This window comes from Gallus gallus, chromosome 2 (assembly GCF_016699485.2).
Source record: "Gallus gallus isolate bGalGal1 chromosome 2, bGalGal1.mat.broiler.GRCg7b, whole genome shotgun sequence".
Taxonomy (NCBI): Eukaryota; Metazoa; Chordata; class Aves; order Galliformes; family Phasianidae; genus Gallus; species Gallus gallus.
The window spans coordinates 110,379,973-110,405,271 of NC_052533.1; the positions used below are offsets into that span (position 1 = coordinate 110,379,973).

At 35.8% G+C, this 25,299-nt stretch overlaps 1 protein-coding gene across 1 annotated transcript in view; it reads left to right on the top strand.

The window, feature by feature from the left end:
* Positions 1–25,299, top strand: part of RP1 (RP1 axonemal microtubule associated) — a 200,459-nt gene that overhangs the window by 128,447 nt on the left and 46,713 nt on the right. The window contains exons 35-44 of the mRNA XM_040685413.2: positions 1,691–1,904; positions 2,938–3,128; positions 4,898–5,108; positions 12,984–13,135; positions 15,048–15,126; positions 16,214–16,345; positions 16,927–17,108; positions 17,648–17,734; positions 21,865–21,997; positions 23,277–23,416. Coding sequence (XP_040541347.1) covers positions 1,691–1,904; positions 2,938–3,128; positions 4,898–5,108; positions 12,984–13,135; positions 15,048–15,126; positions 16,214–16,345; positions 16,927–17,108; positions 17,648–17,734; positions 21,865–21,997; positions 23,277–23,416 — 1,521 coding nt within the window. The remainder of the gene's footprint in view (positions 1–1,690; positions 1,905–2,937; positions 3,129–4,897; positions 5,109–12,983; positions 13,136–15,047; positions 15,127–16,213; positions 16,346–16,926; positions 17,109–17,647; positions 17,735–21,864; positions 21,998–23,276; positions 23,417–25,299) is intronic.

Below are 25,299 nucleotides of genomic sequence, written 5' to 3' on the forward strand. Positions count from 1 at the left end.
AGTCTGTCATTGTCCCTCTGGATAGCATCCCTTCCTTCTTACTGTATCAACTGCACCACTCAGCCTGGTGTCATCTGCAAATGCTGTCACTCCTTTGTAAAGGGCCACCAGATGGAAATAGAATTTATTATCCAACTATTCAGAGCGGAACAATGTCAGTGTTATTTCCTTTCTGGACAAGCACACTTCCAGTGCTGTATGAGCAAACACAAAGCAGATTCCAGAGGACAAACTGTGATCACACTTTGTAGTTCTTCTATTCCAAATTTAGGACAGCATGAGTAGCAAAGAATTAAAAATTATGGATAGAAAAATAGTTAAAGAAACTGCTGTGAGACTTAAAAGTTCAGTGCTGTTTCTATAACCTCAACCCCACATTAAACACTAATTTAATGTTTACTCAGTGACTTCAGACAAGATAAAAGAAGAGAATGCACATAAAAATTTTGCTTCTAGAGAGTCTTAGATTTCTGTGGAATGATTTCATAGGGTGAGGAAAAACTGGATTCAATATAAACTGAGAGAATTTCTAAAAATAATTCTTTTCCTACATGTCAGGGCTATGCTATAGCACTCTACAACATTTTATTTTACATTCATTCTCAGATTTATTTCCTAAAATGTATTAATTAAAAAATATAATGATTTCCACTTACAATCTGATTGTGAAGTCTTGACTATTGTTAAAAAGAAAATTGGTATTTTTGTCATGCAAAGGTAATTTTAATGTTAGTAACAGAAAAGCTACTTCTCCAATATTTTTATTTTAAAAGTAGCACAGACAACACAGACAGCTTTTGAAAATACTATATTTTTTTAGATATCAATTTGCAATTATCTTCTTTTTAATTGACCTTCCATCTGGTTTAGTAAGCTCCTGCTATTAAGTCAATGTTTTATTGGGATGATGATGTTAATTATAATTCTAGATGTTGTTTAAACTCCAGTTATTCATAACCTTGCTGAACATTAGAAGCTATAATCAAATCCATCTGACCCTAGGCTGGACTGTGTACAGAAAACCTGTCTTGTTTCACATTTATCCTGTTTTTCATCCTCTGAGGCCCTTTTTCTTACTCTATCTTCTCCATTCTACTTCAGTTCCTGTTTATGGTCTTTCACTCAACTCTCTTCATGATGTTGTCTTGCTTAATCTTTCTGTTTTCTGTAACTGCAGTAATTTTCAATTTGTAAGAAGAAGAAAAAGACAATGAAGTGTTTAGATTAAATTTTCTTTAGGACTATTAACATAAGTAAAATCTAAATGATCTTTAAAATCTAAATTTACGTGTTACACTTTTGATACTGGAAGTGCCCTGAAAATAATTCGATTATAACCAAACTCCTGTCATAACTTTTAGCCTGCCAGAATGTTGATGTATATGTATTTTAAATGTAAAATGATTGACCAAATACATATTTTCCAAGGATCAGATGAGGTTACAATACATTGTTAATTATGAATGTGGGATTTAAGTTTAGGTATAATTAGTGTGTGCTTTCTTAGATTCAGACAGGAGATGTTATGTTAAATGTTACCAAAAAAACCCACAACAGCCCAACAATAACCCTCTGATACAAAACAGACAAACTTATAACCTCTTCTGAATGCAGGTTGTTTCCCCTTGAATTCAAGCACATTCAGGTCCAAGCTGACCTTATTATTAAGTATTTCCAATTTTCTTTGCAGGTGGATTCATTTTTGGTGGAAGCTGTTTCTCTGAGTCATTTGCAAAAAGTGATCATAGGACATGATGGGCAGGGATATGGGGCTGGGATGTACCTCAAGATGGTAACAGTCAGGGAATCACAAGACTCAGACAAAGAGTGGGTCTTTCCATGCTGGAACTGGCTTGATACTCATCTGGGATTGTGTGAGACTATTTGTGAGATATTTACTGTTGGTAAGCTCTTCTGTAATCTGGCCTGGCTCTCTGTACCTTTTGAATTTGACTGCAGGTCTCTACAGTGATTTTGTAAATGGAAAATGTGAATTTTCAGTTTCATTTGATTATTATAACAATACCACATCTGGTAATGTTGAAGTTAATATAATTCAATCCTGTAAATATGTTGTGTATAAAACTCTCACCATCTAAATTAAAATTTATCACATTACAGCAGAAGATTTAAAGCAGTTAAAGAGTTTGAAATATATGTCTGGTGAGGATAAATAGCTTAAGTTTTATGCACTGCTTTTCATGTTGGTTAGGATCTAATTTAAAATCCAGAGGAAATTTACTTTAGTCAATCTGTGTATTTAGTCACCTGTGGTATTATTCCACTGTGCAAAGAAATAGTACAATTCTGCTATGCTTAGTTTGTACTCATTCCAAGCCTACTACACCACAAGTTGTTCAAATCCAAATGGAAATGAAAGATAGTGGCAATTAATGGAGAAAAAGAGAAGGAGAAGGTCATATTGATTTATTGAGGATCTGGCAAATATTTTTGCATGTTTGCTATATATCAGTCTCACATTATTGTACCATATAATATAGCTAAATATGATATAGTGTCATGTGAAGTTCATTGTTATTCATTTTACATTAGGTGTCTACAGACTACAGGTGTGTCTTGTACTTCTAAATGATAAAATGGTTTTAGTAACTTTTTTTTTTTAAGAACAGTTGATTAGACCTCTAAAAGGTGACTAGATGTTCTCTTAGTAATTTCTTCCAAACATGACAAGAAAAAGAATATTTTATTAAGAAAATACCTGTGAAACTAAAATTTAAACACAGAAGGAACATTAAGCTGTTAAATTCTTGGCAAAAAAAAAAATAAAAGTATTGATGTGTTATTCTTAGTGAACTGTTGCCATAGATACAACAAAACCTGCAAATAGAGCTTGCTTTGTGTATTGTAAAGGCTGTGGTCCTGTTATATTATACCAGACTGTCATAGTGTCGTCTTTCTCTTTGATCATTTTTAAAGGTAGAAGATTGATTTCCCGTCCTAAACTGCCTAAAGTCATCATGCAGTCATCTGGTCTCTGGATAATGGACATCACTGGATCTGACTGGAGCAATGAAGAGGATCCATTACACCTTTCTTTCATCTTCTTCGGCAACCAGAATCATAAGAAGTTGCTGCTTCAAGTTACAGGAAAAGCAATTCAAATCAAAGTACTTCAATCTTTATCTATTGGGAAGAAAAAAAAAAAAAAAGAAAATCTAAGAATCATATACCTGATAACCCTCTTAATTCTGAGATGATAAATTGTTTATTTAAACTAAACTACTAAATTGATTTTTAAGTTCTCTGTGTAGTTTGGCATGGATTATCATTTTTTCCTTTGTAGGCAGTAACGCTATCACTTAAGCAACAGCTTTTGAATGAGCAGGAGTGAACCTTCTCCCAAGGTTTCATTCTGAGAATGTTTAAGTGAGCAAATTGGTCCCTAGGTGCATATCACAATATATACCAGACTGCGGGTAGTGATTTACAGTTCTTGTTGATCTCACAAAAGTAAGTAATCTGTAAACGTACAATTTGTGGGATACTATAGAGATTTGTGGGCAGATGATGGAGAAGGAAGAAACATAAATGAGATAAAATTTACAGAGCTAATTTTCTCTTTAATTTAATTTATTCACCTCTGCCACCATGTTTTTCCAAGATAATTGCATTTTCTTCCACTGTTTCCCTCTTATTTCTGCTTGTCATTAGCACTTCCTTTTCCCTCTTGATTAGCTCCTTTTCCTCTATAAGTTTACTCCTCTATTCAGATCTTTGTTTCTAGTTTCTCCAGTTACTTATCAATTGAGATAATAAGAGGCTTTTAATTGGATGAATGAATGAAATTTGCTTCATTGAAAGGTGCCCTGCTTCTACTCCCATGGCTCTTACTTCCCTCTTACAACTACAATTCCTTGCTCAGTATCAGTGCTATGGTACTTTTATACTTTTCCGATTTTGCTCTCTTTGAATGACCAATACAGCAGAATTTGGAACTGACCTGAAGGCAAATGCTTCAGACACCTCCTCTGTCTTAAGAAATCCCTAATCATGAAGCGCAGAAAACTAGGAGAATATTCAAGGGAATCATGACAATTACTTGTTTTTTTCTTGTAATTCTTGTTCCAGCTTACTGTTGGCCTTTGGGTTTTGAGGAAATTATTGATCCCCATGAGAAAACTGGTTGCTTTATCCTCAGCTAGTTCATTAGCTTAAATTTGACCTTGATGAGTTCTTCCTTCATTTGTAAAAACAGCTGTATGGCAGGACTAAGTGAACAAGGAGAAATGGACAGACAAGACCATGGAAGTTTGTAAGCCAGCTTTACAATACAGAATTGTGTCCATGAGGCTATGTCCTGGAAGAGGTTTCTTAAGGATTGATTGCTGGAACAGCTGAAGAAGATAGCGAGGGCAAATCAGAAAAATAGGGATGAAAAGAGTCCTGGCATAAAGCACAAAGAGTGAATGGAAATATGTTTCTTTTGATTCTGAGTTTCATCAGAAAGCAGCCTTGGCATTGTGAATAATGAAACTGTTCCTGGTTCTTATTTCTGCTAGTCATGTGAAGAATAAAGGATCACACTAAAGAAATAATTGGCTTTTTTTCTTTTTTAAAAAAATTTATTTCTTAATGGAAGAGAAACTAAGCACACTAGGTTAGGTTATAAACAGGATAAAAAATGAGTAGTATCTAGGAAGTTTTCCTGTGCGAAAGAACCTACACTAAGTATAAAGAAATAGTATGAAACTGGAACTATTTGCCATGAGAGCAAAGGAAAAAATATGGTTAGAAGGGGGAAAAATAATAATTGTTATAAACCTGCTCCAATTCTTCATCTATTAAAGCTTTTTCACCTGTTGCATAAAGCTGTCAACTATGCTTGCTCCAGCACAATTAGAAATAGATCCATTCATCTTCTCCTTTTCTTGCATAGGATGAACTGGCAGATATTGGCTCACTATACAAAGTTCAGGTAACAGGCCCACATAGTGAGCTAAAACAGCCGTGGCACTTAGATTTACTGCATATGAAGCACACAGGCACAAAGGAAGAGATGTATTTAGCTTTTGACTGCTTGTTCAACCCTAATGAAGACAAATGTGTGGAACTGCCAGCTCTCTATGCAGATCAGGAGCCTTTGCCTGGTAAGCTAAGTCTGTTTTTGTTACTGGGGTCAGGATTGGTGTCACTGGAATACCAATATCTCTCCTGGGCTGAATATTAAGAAATACAGTGTTTTGTGCATGCATGTATCACAAAAGAAAGCTGAGAAAACAGAAATCACTGATGTTAAGATTATGACAGATGATGTAACTGCTGATACCAAATGTAGAATAAAACTTCTTTTATGTGAGGCAGTTTTCCAGTTTTAGCTCTTGATTATTTGCTATATCTTTAAATTAATGCTGTGTCAGCTGAAGACGTACAAAATATTATCTAGTGCAATATCACCTGAATATTCCTATTCACATAGAAAAGTGTGTGACCTAGAAAAGAACTCAGTGTTTTAAGGAAGAGAGAATTGCAAAGACCCCCGACAAAACAGAGGTAGAATTTAAAAAACATGTTACAGTCAGCAAAGGGATAGCTGGGAATTTCAATTGCTGTAGAGTTTTATTGATATTGATGAGAAATTTATAGTAGAGCAAGTATTATTCCAGCAAAATAGATTAAGTTGCACTTCTTTCTGCTGCTAGTAACGTGTGTGAATTGTGTATATGACAATGACAGAAATATAATAAAGTGATAACTCCCAGTCCCCCAGGAATATGGAAAACAACAACTGCATGCTGGTGACTTGATCACTAGCTATTTAAGAATGGCATTCCCATCTATCCACCTTATTAGAATAAAGAGGATTGATGGGGATAGTAAAGATCATGTATTGGAGCTTTTGGTGACAGTTAAGAGGTTTATTGCCAGAGGCTATAGTACAAAGAGTATTCTGCTTCAGCAGAAACTAATAGAAAAAGATGGAAGCTGCCCAGAAAAAGGAATAAAATATTCCATGTGAAATTTTGCACACTGCTCTCTAGAGGGATTTTCCTAACTATTTTATTCTATTTAAAATTGAAATGTGAACAAATTAAACAATGAAGACCTTTTAAATATCTGGTTTTATGTGGGTTTTCATAACTTTAAGCAATTAGTAGCCTTGTAATCATTTACTGAAAAAAATCTTGTGTAATATCATAAGGTTTTTGATCCATCAGGTTTAAAATAACATCAGATGTTGCATCTAATATATGCAGGATATATAATGCTAACTATAATAACTCCAGAGCTTGTTAAAATCTCTGTTACCTCTCTATTGGTAATTACCTTTATTGGTATTTATTTTCAGAATTTGAAATTGCTAAATGTTAAACTTAGTATTAAAATTCTAGAAATACATACCAAAATAAAAATTCTAGAATATGTCCTACAAAGTCTTAGTTATGCTAAGAAACAAATAGAGATGGTGTCCAAGAGCATTATCCTGATTAGTAGAGCAATTAATTTGAGGTAAAATAAGAAGGTTAAGACAGTTTCCTTGGAAAATTTCTTGGAAGTTGCATGCATAGTTTCTGCTCCAAATTATACCATACTTGTATAATATCTACTAAACTAGAAAGTTTCACATAAACCATTTTGTGGACATCTAAGGGAAATATAATGCTCTTACTTCCAGATGTAACTCATTTTCAGTCTGTGAGCTGTCCTTTTGAAACTCAGATATATGTCCACAGATGAAATAATGACATTTGTGATATTTAAAGATGCACTGAATGAGCAATCTGCAGTCAAAGGTGTTAATATCACAGAATCACACAGAATCACAGAATGGCCTGGGTTGGAAGGGACCTCAAGGATCATGAATCTCCAATCCCCCTGCCGGGCAGGGCCACCAACCTCCCCATTTACTAGACGAGGTTGCCCAGGGCCCCATCCAACCTGGCCTTGAACACCTCCAGGGACGGGGCATCCACAACCTCTCTGGGCAGCCCATTCCAGCACCTCACCGCTCTCCTGGTAAAGAACTTCCCCCTAACATCCAACCTAAATCTTCCGTCTCAACTTAAAACCATTCCCCCTTGTCCTGCTGTTATCTACCCTTTCAAAGTGTTTACTCCCTTCCTTTTTATAGGCTCCCTTCAGGTACTGAAAGGCTGCAATGAGGTCACCCCGCAGCCTTCTCCAGGCTGAATAAGCTCAGCTCCCTCAGCCTGTCCTGGTAGGGGAGGTGCTCCAGCCCCCTGATCATCTTTGTGGCCCTCCTCTGGACCCTCTCCAACAGCTCTCTGACTTTCTTGTACTGGGGGCTTCATACCTGGACACAGTACTCCAGATGGGGCCTCACAAGAGCAGAGTAGAGAGGGACAGTCACCTCCCTGTCCCTGCTGGCCACCCCTCTCATGATGGAGCCCAGGATACCATTTGCTTTCCGAGCTGCAAGAGCACACTGCTGGCTCATGTGAAGTTTGTCATCCATCAGGACCCCCAGGTCCTTCTCTGCAGAGCTGCTCTCAAGGACTGCTCCTTCCAGTCTGTATAGATGCCTGGGTTCCTCCGGCCCAAGTGCAAAACCCTGCACTTTGCTGTGTTGAACCTCATTAACAGTTTTATTCTTTGTGGATCCAACACTAACTCAGTCTAAAATTTCTAAGTGTCAGCTTCTTCCTTGTATTCTAATTGGCTTACAGGAGGCAAAAGCATTCAGTTTTAGGCATTTGCACTCATTATTGTTCCAAGAAAAATACCAGTTTTTGGTGATGTCTTTAATAAATCTCTTGGTAATATAGTTTTAAAAAAAGACAAAGGAAAAATGTTGAAAGTTATCAATCACTATCTCCAGACAAATCAAACAAGTAGATAACTGATTGATTTTTTATTTTCCTTCTAAATTCTGTGGCAATTCTGTGAAGGGCATTAATGTGCATGTTAACATGCTGAAACAAATTCATTACATAATTAAATTGTATTACTTTTGAAGAAAATATTTTCAGTTACAATTATAATTTTAGAAGTTCTGGTTCTTAGCTCCTGTATTTCTTGAAGCTTTCTAGATCATTTCTTGATGATTTTTAAAATGTCATTTTTAGTGACTGCAGTTGAAGGCACTTACCAGAAGTTATACAGCGATATACACCAGAACCTCAAAGTTATCTGAAGTTAGAATTTAGCAATATGTGATTTTCAAAGTAACTATTGAGAATGAGTGTTATCAATCTTTATGAGAATATTTTTAACACCAGTTATGATCTGGGTTCTTCTGGCTCACATCAGACTTCTGTGATGTAAAGAGTATATTTTTTTCACAACGTCAACCCAAATTCCCACACCAAGCTTGTTAACATAAGAACATGAAGAGTTTAAGTGCTCAATATATGTTCATATGTTTTAACAAACATATATGTCTTTATTAAAAAACTACCCAGCTTTAAATTGTTACAGTTTAGAGATAAAGGATAACTTTTCCACTTCTTTTTAATCACAGTAGGTCTTTGTCTTGGAGTAATGTAATGTGATATATTCAGGTACGAATAAGAATTAGCTTGCTACTTGCTTTTAATTCTTCTAGACACAATTAAGTCCAGCAGCTTATGTTTGTCAAATGATTACATTATTAGAAGCAATAGTAAGACCTATGTTAACTTCCAAAATGAAAGTAGTTCAGAAATACTCCAGCTAATGTATTTTTATTAGGCTTATTAGTTAAGCCTTGTTAATTCAAGCATAGCACCAATCTAATGTGAATCAATCTGGTTTGGGCATTGAGCTGGTGAAGTGAGTCATATTATTCTGCTTAGTTTGGCTGATTCCTATTCTGGCTAACTCAGTCCTCTTTTACCACTCACTGCTGAGTAAGATAGGTGAACCCTGTATCTTTGACTAGATTCTTAAAATCCGTTATTGAACCTGTACAAGACGATTTGCTCCCCGGTCTTGAGCAAATTAACTGTGTGGATATAGCAACTAGGATCTTGGTCTTGTTCCCAACCTTTAATTCCACCAGAAGGATGATTTAAGTTTTTGAGATTTCCTATGAAATAAATTATCTGGGTTAGGCCTCAATTTTTATTTTTATTTTTTTATTGTATTTTATTTTATTTTTCATAGTACAAAATGGTGATCACTTTCACATCTCAACTATGCTGGCTTTCATCTGATACAGAGCTTTTATAAATAGGATTTGGCAGAGGCCAAGGGTGCCAAGGTTGAACAGAACATCTTATTTTAGTAGATTATTGTTGCTGGAGGAACGTGGTTCATTTCATTGGGAGAATGGTTCTAAAATTTTCATTCATAAGAGTTGCTTTGTATATTTTTGTTTTGCTTACATAGCAGGAGTCCTTCCTCTGATTCAAAATCTTTGAAAATTAATGGGAAATATTTGCTGTGACTACAGTGAGCTTTGAATAATGCATTAACAGATTCAGCAGATTCACAAGGAAATTCTGACTCAGCAAAAACATTAGATGTTTCTACTTTTCAGTATGTCTCATTTGAATCCAGATATTATGAAGTAACTAGCTGAATGACTATAGTTGAGATCATTATTAACTTTATTAATGATCACAGACCAAAGCAGTAAAGATTATTGTAAGCCCTCTGATTTCTAATCAACTCTACATGAGTGGTCAGGTCTGTGGTCCAAGGTCTTACTCATACAAGCAGCCTTTTGACTTCGATGGATCTGCTCATATGAGCAATATAGAGTACACAGGTGAGCCACCAGTCTGGATGAATAACTCATTGTCTTACCTTCATATTCTAGCTCCCCTAAAAATCAAAAATGCCAAAAGTCACCAGGATAGCACACATACTTTCAAATATCTGGATTTCCATCAGGAGTAACTCTGTGTGCCTACACTCATTTGCAGCTATGTTGTCATTCATCTGACAAAGCACATTTACCTGCCTTTAAGTAAAACCTGACATAAATTAAAGTGTCAGTCTAAGAAAACTCTTTGTCTACTACTTACCATCAAACGTGAGTGATGTCATCAATTACAAGCACTTTCTCAGACAATGGTTTAAATATTAAAAGAAAAAAAAAATCCCAAGAGAAGTCCTGAAGTAAATATTGACTCAGTGAAATAAATTACCTTTCAGAAAAGTCATTTTTTCAGTTGTCATCTCCACATGGTATAAAGATGAAAAGAAACAAAAACATTTCAGTGTAGTGCAAAGAACGCACACTTATTAGAAGAGTGATGCAGCCCTTATTATTTAATGAATCATTTTAGATATCAATTTTTCAATCAGTATGCAAAACCACCCAGTAAGCAAAAACTCTCTCATTCCACTGATGTGACCTTTTTATTTTAGCCATTTAAAGAAATATCTATATTATAAGCATATATAAGATGTCACAATATTTGAATTCAGGCCTTTTGATTATAACACTCAATATGAATAGCACCAACATGTGAAAAGAGCTGTAGGAAAAGCTTAAAAATAAATATACTCAGAACACATATTTTTCCTCCCTGTTTTCTTATCACCTACGCATGAAAATAAATGACAGCCTTAGCGTCTGGTATCTTAACAATCACTCTCAAACCCACCAGAAATTTCTCCTAATTATATCTTTTTAAAGGCTGTAGTTTGGTTAAATAGGGCCATTTCTGTCTTGGAGTAAATTTGATTCAAGAAGTAAACTGTAGTGAAAATATCAAAAGTTTCCAGGATTTGTACTGAGATATTTGTGTATCATAGAATCATAGAATAGCTCAAGTTGGAAAACACATTCAAGATCATCAAGTCCAACCACAACCTAACCATACTACCCTAACTCTAACAACCCTCTGCTAAATCATGTCCTTGAGCACCACATCCAAATGGTTTTTAAACACATCCAGATATGGTGACTCAACCACCTCCCTGGGGAGCCTATTCCAGTGCTTAACAACCCTTTCTGTTAAGAAGTTTTTCCTGATATCCAGCCTAAACTTACCCTGGCACAACTTGAGGCCATTTCCCCTCATCCTGTTACCTGTCACCAGCAAGAGACCAATCCTGCTCTCGCTGCAGTCACCTTTCAGGTATTGGAAGAGAGCAATAAGGTCTCCCCTTAGCCTCCTTTTCCCCAGACTAAATAGCCCAAGTTCCTTCAGTCATTCCTCATAGGGCATAATCTCCAAGCTCTTCACAAGCCTTGTTACCCTTCTTTGGAGCTGCTCCAACACCTTCATGTCCTTTCTGTACTGAGGTGCCCAAAACTGAACACAGTACTCGAGGTGAGGCCTCACCAGTGCCGAATCCAGGGGCAGGATGACTTCCCTACTCCTGCTCACCACACCATTTCCGATACAAGTCAGGATGCCATTGGCCTTTTACACTTGACTTGAATAACGAGTATTTCAGTGCTTTCTGGCTTGAGTTATGAGTTGTGAGACTGAGAATGCTTCTTGGTTCAGTGTCTGTCTAAAGCACTACTTATTTTCTTTGTACAAACACATTTCCTGGGAAAGCAGATGTGCAACCACTAGGTCCCAGGCATGGGTAAGTAGCAGAGTGAGGCCAGAAGAGTTTCTGCAGCATACTGCTGTCACAGTCTGGGTATTGTTGAGATCTGCTTCACAGTGCCAGTGATGAAAACCTTTAGAGTTGGGCCAAATAGTTTGGAGTAGTCAAATATAGCTCAGTACATGTTAAATGTTGCATTTTAAGAGTGCTCGGGCCTTCAACATGTCAGTCTTAAAATTTCTCACTAAAAAATTTATGAGATAATATATGCATTCTTGAGTGTATTTGTGGTATGTGTATATTATTTATTACCCACATCCTAAATGTGACTTTTACAGTGGCCACCTTGTGTAACTTCTTTTCTTTAGGCTGAAGTAATAATGCTTGTGGTTGGAAGCAGAAGAACATTCCGACCATCTAACTCTAAAGTCTTTAACTTTCACTGTCTATTCCTAGAATATGTGGGAAACCCTCACAGGTGTTCATATCCCTAACATAGCCACCAAAGTTAGATACCTGCAGTGACAGCACCACCAGTGTACCAGTGAGCACACATTTATTATTGTAATCTAAATAAGAGCAAGTTTTAAACAGTACGCCGCAAGCAAACAAAAAAATTTCTCATTTTTCTCATGACATCCTTTTTTTGTTATGGTGTTGCAAATAACCATGAGTAACATTGTGACCTTCTGTTTGTTTCCTTGTTCCTTACTTCCATTATAAACTCTATTTATGTGTTAAAGTTGATATTGAAAGGTTTTTTAGTTCATTATTCATTATTAACTTGTTTTAGCTCCAAATTCATTCTGATAGGGTTATGGTCTTAGAAGTGAGAAAGATTGATAGTCCTGATCTATTCAGTCACAGGAAGGTAATTACATGAGTTTGACGCTTAAGACAATCGAATTCCATCTTTCTTTTAAACAATTTTGTATGTGCTAAATTCTAGTTTCATTTAAATAAGTAAATATTGAAACAGTTTGCCCAGAGAAGCTATGGAGGCTCCATCCTTGGAGGCATTCAAGGCCAGGTTGAATGGGACTCTAGGCAGCCTGACTGAGTGGGTGGCAGCCCTTGCCCATGGTAGGAGAGCTGGAACTAGATGATCTTTAAAGTCCCTTCCAACCCAAGCTATCCTATGGCTCTATGATACTGCACACTCAGAGAGAAGGAACGAAGAAATATGAGTGAATTATCTTAAAGAGCAGAATTTAGACTTTCCAAAGTCTAAATATTTTCAGGGATTTACTTTTAGGGAGGAATTATTTTTGAGGTTCTTTGCCCCAGACAACAGCCAATAGTGCTGATTTTATGGGAATGGTGTCTAAGTAAAACAAATTTGTATTCTGTTAATTGCCAAACAGTGAGTTATGCTGTAGGAATGTGTCTTAGTTAGGACATTACCAGGAAATAGATCTGTGCTACTTGTACTGCAGCACTGTATGGGATTCAGATGGAATTTGCAATGGTTTCTACTAGGGATTATTAGATAATATAAGTGCCATGCAAGTAGACAAGCACAGTTTTCTCATGATGACTTCTTTTGTAAACTCTTTTTTTTTCTGAAGTTGTGGAATATTCAATCAATTTGTATACGGGAGACTTGAAGAAAGCAGATGCCACTGGTGAGGCTTATCTGTGTATTCAAGGAGAAAGGACTAACTCAGGGAAACGATGGCTTAACTCAAGAAACAGCCTGATTACTTTTGCTAGAGGGCAGGTAAAACAATGAAGGAAACCATAACTGAATCTGCAAGTATCTTTTTGTTACTTCTTACATTGATGTAAAACTTTTCATGTGCAAAGCATCAAAAATACTTCACTAACTTTTGCATTCTATGTGGGTATAATTTTTTCTATTAACTAAGATGTAATTTTCATAGGTAATGTCTTAAGCATCAATAGTATTGCACAATAGTAAAGCAATTAAGTTGATGAAGTAATTTTGAGTTGAGCTAAATATACTGTGAAATTTCTTCTTTAATATTCCAGACTTTGTAGGCCATGGAGAAGTATTTGCTTAAATATGCATGGTAGATCTGATAGAATTTCTGTAGAATATCTTGCCTTTGTGCCACAGACTTCTCTTGATTAACCTCCCTGAATAGTAATACCTGTATTCCAACCAGTACTTTATTTTTTCATGTTTCCATTTTTTTTTCTTCATACTTCTTGCTTTTAAACATATTCTTGCATTTTGAGGGTTAAAGTGCTTTTCCTAGTAGAGTAATTCTTTAAGTAGTTGTAGGCATAAAAATAAGTAGCTAAAACAAATTTCAGATAAAACAGAAATATATGTTTCAGATTGAAAGGGAATATCTTGCTGACACTTTATTAGACTCCCATTGTATTCAGATTTGGAATAATTTTTTGTTTGTTTGTCTTAAGCAAATAATAAAATCATTGCAAATATTTGCTGAAGGGAAAAAGGGAAGATTCCATCAAGTCTGTTCATCATGGAAGAGAGAGACATCTATCATAAAAATTGATTCCATAAAAAATCCTTTTTCCAATAGAATCATAGAATCACCAAGGTTGGAAAAGACATACAAGGTCATCCAGTCTAACCATCTGTTGATCACCAATAGTTCTCACTAAACCATGTCCCTCAACATAATGTCTAAACGTTCCTTGAACACCTCCAAGGTCAGCGACTCCACCACCTCCCTGAGCAGCCCATTCCAGTGCCTGAACACTCTTTCCGAGAAGTAGTGTTTCCTAACCTGAATCTCCCCTGGCGCAACTTGGGGCCATTCCCTCTAGTCCTGTCACTGGTTACAACAGGGAAGAGGCCAACCCCCAGCTCACAACAACCTCCCTTCAGGTAGTTACAGAGAATGCAATGAGGTCTCCTCTGAGCCTTCTCTTCTCCAGACTGAACAATCCCATCTCCCTCAGCTGCTCCCCATAAGACTTGTGCTCCAGACCCCTCACGGCTTCACTGCCCTTCTCTGGACACGCTCCAGGGCCTCCTTGTCTTTCTTGCAGTGAGAGGCCCAAAACTGAACACAGTGTTCGAGGTGCAGCCTCACCAGTGCTGAGTACAGGGGGACAATTACTTCCCTGCTCCTGCTAGCAACACTATTTCTGATACAAGCCAGGATGCCATTGGCCTTCTTGGCCACCTGGGCACACTTCTGGCTCATGTTCAGCTGAGATATATAGCAGAGTGGTTAAAAGCTTCCCCGATGCTATTCATTTGATTCTCATTTACCTGCCTAATTCCCACTCAATTAACTGTGATTTTTAGTGAAAATGAAATTACTTCAGGTTTTCAGAATAATTAGATACCTGCAAGTTCCACTGAGAGTTAGGTTCTCATTCAAAGTAACTTTCAACAGAAGTAGATATTGTGATTTGGTTATTTTAGTCTATGAATATACAAGACAGGAGCACTTTATTGCTGTCCATTACTTGTAAAATTACATCCTATTATGTACAGCAATTTTTTGATATTCATAATATTCTCTGGAACAGAAAATATCAGTTATCACATTTACTGTTTAATTATGGACTCTAAGACAATGGAATAGTGTGAATGAGACAAATTTACCTCCATTAATATATAGAGCAATGTCCAGATGCACAAAGCTAAATTGTTAAATATAATTTAAATTATTTTCACGTTACAGGTGGATGTTTTCAAAATCAAAGCAGTATACCTTGGCAAGTTGAAACAAGTTCTTGTTGGATTTAAGAGTCCAAAAAAAGGTCAGCTTTTTTTTTTCTCCACTGTAGTAATAAATTCGAGATGAAAATTCTTCTTCTTTTTTTTTTTTTTTTTAATTTGAAATTGCTCTCATCTTTCTGTTGTTCGTTATTTCTATTGGACTATACTTCCCAAGTATCTAGCTTCACTAAAATTCACTGCAGGTTATTATTCGTGTCCTCCCTCCAGCTCAGCAGAAGCTCTTGGTGTTAAAGAAAACTGTTCAGCTCTTAAACAGTAGCAGCAGGGATCATCATAAATTGATATTTCATTCAATAATTTGGCTAAAATTTTGGCCCAGCAGTGTTTAGAGACAAGATATCAAAGCTTTTACAGATTTGCCACTTGTGCAGGTAATACTGATACTGGAGACGAGACAGTTCCAGTGCATGATAAACTGAGTCTCTTGTTATTTTTATGAAAAAACAAGACTATAAGATGACTCTGTATATTGAACTTAAAGACGTACATATAAAAACTGATTACAGGACTACTTCTCATTTATTTCTTATTGGTAACACTGAAATGAATGATCAGACTTTCATTAACTTCACCAAAACTTGGAGGGTAACCAAGTTTATCGAAACTCAAAGGTCCGAGCCTTGTTTCCAGAGAATCACTTAACTAGGTTCCTTCAAGAGAAAACCTTCATCTAAGTTTGTGTCTTACTAGATTGCATAGATCCTTGCCATGGAGGAAGTTGTGTTGAGAAGATTTTTTGGTGGCTTATTTGGTAGAAATCCTGATGTGCTGTTTTCCATTTGGATATTTATAATAGGGTTTTGTATATGGGACCTCTTGTGTAGAGATCTCTTAGAAGCTCTTCCATCCTTTGGGGCACTGATAGATCAAATCTATCAATGCATTTATTTTTTTCACTAGGTCTTAGGGGAACAGACAGAAACGTACATGCACAGTCACAATATTTTCAGAAGTCTCATTTCCTTAAGAAGTCTCATTTCCTTAAGAGGTCAGGCAAAAGAAAACATTGAATTGATTTTGTAAAGATAGAAACTTACAACTGCATATCAAGAATATTTTGTTGCTTAAGAAGTTTAAATTAATAATGTTCTATTTATTTTTATACAGATGAGTGGTTCTTGGAAAAAATTGTTATAAAAGAAGTCAGCTACCCTTTTTCTTCACATGTCTTTGTTCATAATGACTGGATCAATAAACGCCCTAAGAAAGATTTTGTGGAAGTGGTAATTCCTCTTAAAGGTAATACTAGCAGAAATACTCTTTATTTGTATGAATCGCTATTGCATGGCAAAGCATAATAAAGCCAATGCATGGCTACTTCATGGCTACTCACCTACAGTGCGGGCAAAACCAAACACTGGTACCACGATAGTGAGAGGCTGAGTCCTGATCCAAGGTGAATTATGCCTTCTTTAAAAAAAGGAGGAGGAAATATTCCTTGGGATGAAACTGGTGGGAATGGCAGTGCTGAGCTTCTGCTTCTTGCTGCTGCTGGAGAAGATAGTAATGCATTGTCTAGTCTTACAAAAGTTGGCATATACTCTCAGAAGTTCGGTGAATATTTGCAGGTACTGGCAGCATGTGCAAAGCAGAGAAGATGGGCATGTCACTTGCGTGAATATCACAAATGGATTCGTGAAGCATCTATCCTGGTTTTACACACCTTCACAGGGCTAGAATTACTAATGGGGCTTTTGTGACTGCTGCCTGACTTGTCTGTACCAGATCCAGTCGTACAAGGCAAAATAATCTTATGTCATGGTTCATATTGTCTTATAATTTAGATATGGCCTCTGAATATATGTTTGTTTCAAATACAGAAATGTCTGTGACATCTCTTCTTACAAAACAAATTGGGACTAAAAGCAGAGGACAATGGCAAATGTGGGTACACTGTGTGCAAGTACCAGAAGATATGCCAGATATTCAAGTTGTTGTATTTGGAACAGAAGGGAAATCTCCTGCGCAGAAAGTTCAGAATCTGAATGATAATCCATTTCTGGTGGGTTTCTTCTTTCTTTCACACAAGTTTTACCAAAGTGTTACAGTAAAGTAAGATTTGCAGCTTATGAATGTGAAGTTCTGTGTACTGATTTTGTTTTCTTTGCTAGAGTTAATGTTTACACCTCCATATCTTAATTATGCAGCAATTGAAGAAGTTCTTATGTGTGGGCTGATGCATATGACTTACAGAACTCTCTTACTGAGCAAGTGACAACTTTGGCATGAAAAACCTCGCTGACTTGCATTAAGTCTAGCAGTCTTTAACAGTAAGGTTTTAACTAAAGAAGTTATTTTATACTTCCTTTGCTTTTTATTTCTCAAACCTCATCTAGTTTGTTTTCACTGTTAGAAGCTATGTTCCTTTACCATGAACCCAGAAAAATACTTATTCTGAAATGTACACATGAAATTAATGGCAGTTTGTGGGCAGGTATTTGAACCTGAGCAAAACTTTAAGTTCTTTATTCTTAAACGTGAAATAATAATAATAATAATTACTCATCTTTTGCAATTTTTTTTCATTTATTTTTCTAACAGTTGACTGTTGGAGATGTTGGAGATATAACAAAACTCTCATTTTTGTTATACCATCCATGTTTGGAAAGAGGAATTAAGCTTCACAAGGTATTCCAATATATTCTACATAGAAACATAAATTATTCTGCTTAATACTTGTATAGATAGCTTTTGTTGAAAAACACATTGTTATCTTTGGTTTTGTACTGCATCAACTGGACCACACATCTTGTGGATCAGTCACCTTTTGTCTGTAGATAATTGCCTACAGCTTCTGGTTCCCTTTGAGAGCAGAGCCACCTGTTTCTGCCCACTGAAGCACATACATTCATACCTACTCACTTCTGTGCAGATCCATACTGCACCATGGTATGGAGAGCAGCATTTTCTCTTGGTGTTAGGAGATGCTAATCCCCGCGTGGAAATATTGGTAGCCCCCTGATACAGTGTGACCTAGTTGCAAAAAGCCATTAAGCTGACATTTTTTATTTATTCACTACAAAGCATTTGTTAATGGACCTTAAACATCTCATTGAAGTTTAATGTGTCCTTAAAGTCTCTCATGAAAAAGGATGGTGAGATTATTTAATTCTGTCACTGTTATTATGCAAACAGATTTTAAAGGTATACTTTTCCGCAGAGGGTAGTAAGATTGAGTAGAAAGGTGTTGACCATGTTAACTCTTTGGCTCTGTGGAAAAATCTCAAGCTTGGAGTTTAAAGCAAAGAACAGTTGTACTAATAAACTAGACTTGGAGACAAGTGTCCATAAGTATTATAGACATAGCACTGAATTATTCTCAAGACAGTAAAAGAATAATATTCTGAATTGGGTCACACGGTTCCTTGTAACTACAGTGGATTTAAATGAGTAAAAGGTGATTCTCTAAATGAATAAACAGTCCAGAAACCATCCTGATGGGAAACACTAGAGACAGATGCATTCCAGGGTAAAATCTGAATGGGCTTATGATACTCAAGGGGAGCTATCCTCCACTGAGGATAGAGGAGAAGTTTATCTTCTGAAATGTGTTCATCAGCTAACTTTGTGGTCTCAATTCAGGCTATAATAAAGGGAAAAAGTGGGCTAAAAAACCCCAATTTTCTCATTTTAAATATCCTTCTCCAGGCCATTTGATAAAAATTCCAAAGACTGGCTCTAACCTTTATGGTATCTGCTACGCCTGAATAGGTGGCTTCAAACATGGCAGAAAATTCATAAAAATCCAATTGCTTTCTGTTTTTTTCTTCCAACACAACCCTCTGCAAATTGCTGAGTGATTTTTGTACATGCTTTTAAATTCTTCAATAGTTGTTTTTTTTTTAATAAATGGCTTATTAGTAGCAATAAATTTTTACAATCTACAAGAAGTCAATGGCTTGCTATAGATCTGTATAGTCTCTTCTGTTGGCGCACTTACAACCCACAATATAAGCAACAGTAACATATACTGTGCCAATAGTATGTTTATAACATCTATTACTCATTTATCAGTTTGTTTATAAATTATTTATGTGGAATCTTAATCTAAAATGTAGCATGTTGTTTCAGTTTTAATAGAATTCTTACAGTGCAGTAAAAAAAAAGAAATGCTGTACAGAAATAAAAAGACTATAGGAGTCAGTTGGTATGTGCAAGTTCACTATGAATCAGTGGTCAAGCCAAGTCCTACTTGAAAGGAAAAAAGAATCATTTTCATTACTTTCTCATTAAATGAAAGAAATAATAATGAAAATTTCAGAAATTTCACACACACACAAAAAGCAAACAAAGAAACAAAAAAAACCCAAAAACAGATTATAGATGCATCTGTGAAGTATAAAACAGAGATAAAATCCCTGTGTTTCTTTTGGTATTCTATCTTTTGTCTCTTCTGATTTTTACAACAGTTTCAGAGTACAAGAGATTTTCCTACTGATCTCCTGTGGTACTCTGTATGTTTCTTTAAAAAATTATCAAAGTTTAGCTAAAACTTATATCTTTCCTATAACTTTTGAAGACTTCTACACTATAGAAGAGCTGTTTTTTTTCTTACTTAAAAGCAGTTTTTCTCCCTTTCCAAAATAAAACAAAATCATTTTTACTTTTCTAAAGAACTTAGAAATACTATATGATAAACCTTATGCTAAGATGAAATATTATGACTAGAGATTGTCAGGCACATTTTGCTGCAGAAATTTACTTCATAAAGTTTTACATCTTCCCTTCCCTTCTCTTTTTTTAACGGATCCAATCTATGAAAGATATTTCCTTAGATATTCTGTTAACCCTTACTATAATTTTATTACTGATAGGAGTCTATGATGCTCATTGATTTTCAGTTAAGGATGTTTCTACATGTAGTAGTTAGGGAGAATATCTTTGTATGAAAAAGGTTAGACATTATTGCAAGTAAAAAATGGGTACAGAACATGCTGCAATTTTAATGGAAGATGATAGTGCATTTAAAAAACAGTATTCAATTTGCTAACAGTTTGATTCTAGAAATTCTTGTAGGCTTACATTCATTTGGAAGCTTTTTGTCTGATCTTGTGAAACTGAGCATGTGGCATAAGCAGGATTGGAAAGTCCTCAAAATTTCATTGTATTTCTGAAAATAGTCTGTTAATTTTTTCAATTTGAAACTCTCAACTTCCCAATAACTTCAATGAGACAATGCAGTGATAAAATTATTTATGCATTTTACAGCCTACATTTGAAATTTATGTAAGGAAATCTGTACCCAAAAGTCAGGTTTTCCATGTAGTGTTATGTGTACGCTATATGAAAAGACACAGGCTTTTTTTGCAGATAAAAGTGTTAGCAGTAAGTCACCAAAGTAAATTTGGGAATCTCTGCCTAAGGGTTTCAATTGCAGATGACATTAAATTTTCCCTCTTCCCTTTTCCTTTTCTATCTCTTCCTGATAATAATATTTTTATACAAAGAGGAGTCTCGCAAAGTCTAACGGAGTCTTAAGAAGCTATTTCTGAAGACTTGCAGTTATTAGCTATTAATGAGGTTGAGTCTTGAATATCATAGTTATCTGAAATGTTCCTGCATATACTTGTTACATTTTTATTCTGTACTTTATCACTTGACCTAAAATAAAGTTCACAACCTAGATTGCCCTCTTGTGAACCACACCTCTGCACTGACTACAACAGGAGCTAAAAAAGTGGGCTCCCAAAGCTGTGCTTCCTTTGTTGCTTTGGAGGTTCTAAATTCACAAACTTGGAGACTAATTTGAGTCCATGAGGTATTTCCTCCTATTGGAATCATTCTTCAAATGCCAGAATTACCACAGGGAATTCCAAAGGCCATTGGATACCTAATTCCTGCCTACTTTGAAAATCCTAGCTGTAATACTGCAAGTCACATCTAAACAAATAAAATTTGGCAAAACAAATGGGCGTATAATGTTAAGAGTGCTCTAGGTGTAGTTATTCATTTGAAATTCTGAAATTGCAAGTATATACAAGACAATTTAATCCATATCCTTCACGCGTGCCCTAGCTTTGTCTAGGATAGAGTTAACAGTAGATGGTATGATGCCATGTTTTAGAGTTCAGAGAGCACACTGGTGTCTTAGTTGCTGATGAGTAGTGCTTACATTGAGTCAAGGACTTTTCAGCTTCTTGTACTGTCCTGCCAGTGAGGAGACTGGTGGGGCACAAAGAGCTGGAAGAGGACAAGTCAGCTGACCCAGACTGGCCAAAGGGTTACCCCATATCATATGGTGTCATGCTGAGCAATAAAGCTGGGAGAGTTGGATGTGAGGGGGCAGCTGCTGCTCAGGAACTGACTGGGAGTCAGTCAGCAGGTAATGAGCAATGTGCATCTCTTGTTTTATATATTCTTTTATTATCATTATTATTAATATTATTATTTTCTCTTCCTTTTCTATCCTATTAAACTGTCTTTATCACAGCCCACTAATTTTACCTTTATCAGATTTTCTATCCCATCCCAGCAGGGTGGGAGTGAGCAAACATCTGTATGGAGCTGAGCTTCTCCTTGGTTAAACTACAACTTGGTTCCCTACAAATGTTTCCAGTATCTGTGCCATGAAAAATACAGATATAAACAAGCTGCAGAATCAGGGGCTTGCACCACTGTAGCTCTCATTATGCAGATTGAGTTATCTTTACAAAGACTGTGTGTGAGTTAAAAATAGGAACAATGACGGTTTCTTTGGGAGTGGATATAAAAAGCAAAATATTTCAGAGAAGCAGATGTGTTTCTACTTTTTCCTGCAGCTTAGGCTGAAAGATCTGGACACTAAGCAGGAGTTGAGCTTTTCCACTGAAGACCAATGTCTGTTTGGAGAAGATGGATCTGAGACCGTGACAGAGCTAGCAGCAGTCAGACCAGACAAGGCACCACTCAGAGGTGTGTTGCTGAACAAAGAATAAATACATAAAGAAATACATAAACACACTCATACAAAGTTGTGAACTACTTAATGAAATGAGCACAATGAGCAAGAATATAAAGGATTTTATAATCAAAAAATATCACTCAAAATTATTTTTAAATATTCATTCAGAATGTATCATTCATATGTTTTTTATCTGTTTTAAAGCAACTGACATTTTGTTTTCACTTGTCTAAGTACTAATCTGAAATTCTGAAAACTGTAAAACCCAATTAGTATATATCTACTGAAAAAGACTGACTTACACAAGGGGACGGACAAAATCATGGATTTAAAAAAGGCACATGTATATACATAGCAGCATGATTCACAGACAGAAAAAAATGTTGAAGTTTTCTTCAAACCCCTTTTCTGCTCCAGTCTCTGTTTCATTCAGTCATTGTACTTGAAAATATGATAAAATTTTCCTTTTTTCTGATTACATTGCAAACAATATTTAGCAAACAAAACTCACTCATAATACTCCATCTTCTTAGTTAAAATACTTAAAACTTTTTTGCATTTACCATCTAACTAACTTGATCGTAATAGTCTATTATAATCTTCACATTGTTCACAGAAACCATATAGAAAAAAATCCTGTTCTACTGTCTCAAGCAATACGTACTACATAGCTCATCAGCAAAAGTCATGGCAAGCTGTCCTTTGTGTTGAATAATAATAGTAATGCATATCCAAATAAATAGCTGAGCCTTAACAAATTAATTGATGGTCACCATTTCTCCTGAACAATTAATTAGTGGTGGACACAATTATCAAAGTGCCAGGCTAAAACAGAATGCAGCTGATCCAAAACAAATAGTGTATTTCATCTATGTTGTATCTGTGTTTATTCTATGGGACGTCATTACAATGATTTAGCCTATCTCAATTTAAGAAAGCTAATCTGCAAGGATTCAAGGCTTGTTAATAGCCTCGCGTAATGAATGGTATTCTTTCTGTTGATTTCAGTGACCACTGGATGAGACTCTAAGAAAGTGTTTTCTTCATTTATAACAGCAAGCATGCAAAATTGTATTGATTCATGAAGGACATATCATCTCTAATGGTGTACTGTGAGATAGTTAGCAAAGTTAGAAACAGACAAAACATTTATGTCAAATACAAAAACTTCATTTCTTGGGCTTGAAAGTGACCTTTCACCTAGAATATCCTGCCTTATAACGATCGGCAATTACACTGCTAAATATGCTGATTTGGTAATGTTTTTGTGTCTCTGATTTTTCATGACAGAAGTTCTTTACTCAGTCAGTGTTCATACAGGAACATTGCCTGCATCAGGAACTGACGCAGAGATATTTATAACTATATTTGGAGAGCAGGGAGATTCCTGCAAAAGGAGACTAAGACACTCATGTTTTGAAAAAGGGCAGGTTAGTAGCTAGCTATGTTCCTTAACTGTTTTTTAAATGTTCCGTATTATTGCTTTTTTTTCACAGACACATTTCTTTTCTGTTGTCAAGTAAAAGCACTGATGTTACACAATGGTATAACCTGAGGAAAATATGTGTTGCTTACTAAGTATGGATAATTTTCTTTAATTTGGATTGTAGTGTAAGAATAGTTCACGATGCAATAAATTGAAAAGCTATAAACCATAAGTAACTGTTCTTAGTAAACCGTTCTTTTTACACCATCTGATAGTGATAAGACAAGGGGGGATGGTTTTAAACAAAAAGAGGGGAGATTTAGGTTAGATTTTAGGGGGAAATTCTTAGAAGGTGGTGAGGGACTGGCACAGGCTGCTCGGAGAAGCTGTTGGGGCCCCATTGCTGGAGATGTTCAAGGCCGTGTTGGATGGGGCCCTGGGTCACCCAGTCTGGCAGGGGACAATCCTGCCCATGGCAGCGGTTTGGAACTGGATGATCTTTAAGGTCCCTTCCAACCCAAATAATTATGTGATTTTATTAATCTATAATTTTTATGATTAGAATCTGAAATTAGACCCAATTATATATAAAATTCTGTGACTTAGTTTCTCAGTTGTTTGTGAAATTTATATTGGAATATCAGGGCTCTTTCTCATAAATCTTCTTTAAAATCTACTTTGTAAAAAACATATCCTGATACTGGTGAAAACAAGATTTTAAATGTGTTAGCTTTCGTATGTTAAATAACCGATTTATAAATAGAATCATAAATAAGTGAAACTGCCTGTAAAGCTACTGCTTACTGATACTGCTCAAGATAAATACTAGGAGAGAGTTTCTGGTTAACCTTTGCCAATTACAATATTAATGTTAATATCTATCTACATAGCATGTTAACACATATTCTGGAATCAATGTGGATATGACTAGATAGGATCTTAAATACACCTTTCAGTTATCTCTGTACAATAAAACAGAATCCTCTATACAGTAAAATAGGATCCTCTATACTTGTTTCATACCTTTTCTTGAGATCTCTCATGACTGAGATGACATAGCATTCCTAGGCCATCTGCTCCACTGCTTTGCTAGCTTGACCCTTAAATTTTTTTTCCTTCATTTGTGTTAGTATGTAAAAATATTTTCTCAAGACTAAAATAATAGTAGATTGACCATAGTGGTTTAGTACAAAAATCTCCCCAGTCCAGGCTCTTGTTTCTGCTGGCAGCCAAATGCTGATTTCCAGGTAAGAATATATAAACAGGAAAAATACAGTATATACTCACCAGGCTGCTCTCCCAGCCTGTAGTGATTGTCAGCTAAATATATAATATTTTGAAGAACATGTGTTTATCATCCTAATTACACTTGCATGTATATTTATTCTGACTCCTCTGCTTCTCTTTTTTCTTCTTTGTTAGGGATCTGTTAGCTCAGCTTTAGGTTCTGTATTCAGACGACTCTTGCTGTGAATGGTCTGTGTGATATAGTATAGCATTCAATCCCATACAGAACACCCAGAACACCTACATACTAGTCGGTCTGTTTTTTTATTTTGTTTTGGTTTGGGGTTGGTTGGTGGGGTTTTTTTTGTTTTGTTTTGTTTTATTTTTTGTTTTGTTTTTTGTTGTTGTTGTTTTTTATTTCACCGTTTGCAGTATACTGCTGCCTTAGTAAAAAATGTATTACTAAAATACAGGAAAAAGTTTGTGGTCTTAATTAAGTAGGTGATAGTACTATAGGCAATGAGAAGACTTAATAAAGGACAACAAGGTACATAGTCCGTGACATATCCTGGAAAAGATATCTTAAAAGAAGCAGTTTACATAGCAGTTTCAAACTGAATGTTAATAGAGTGTATTAAGCTGTAGGCTGTCATGAGGCCT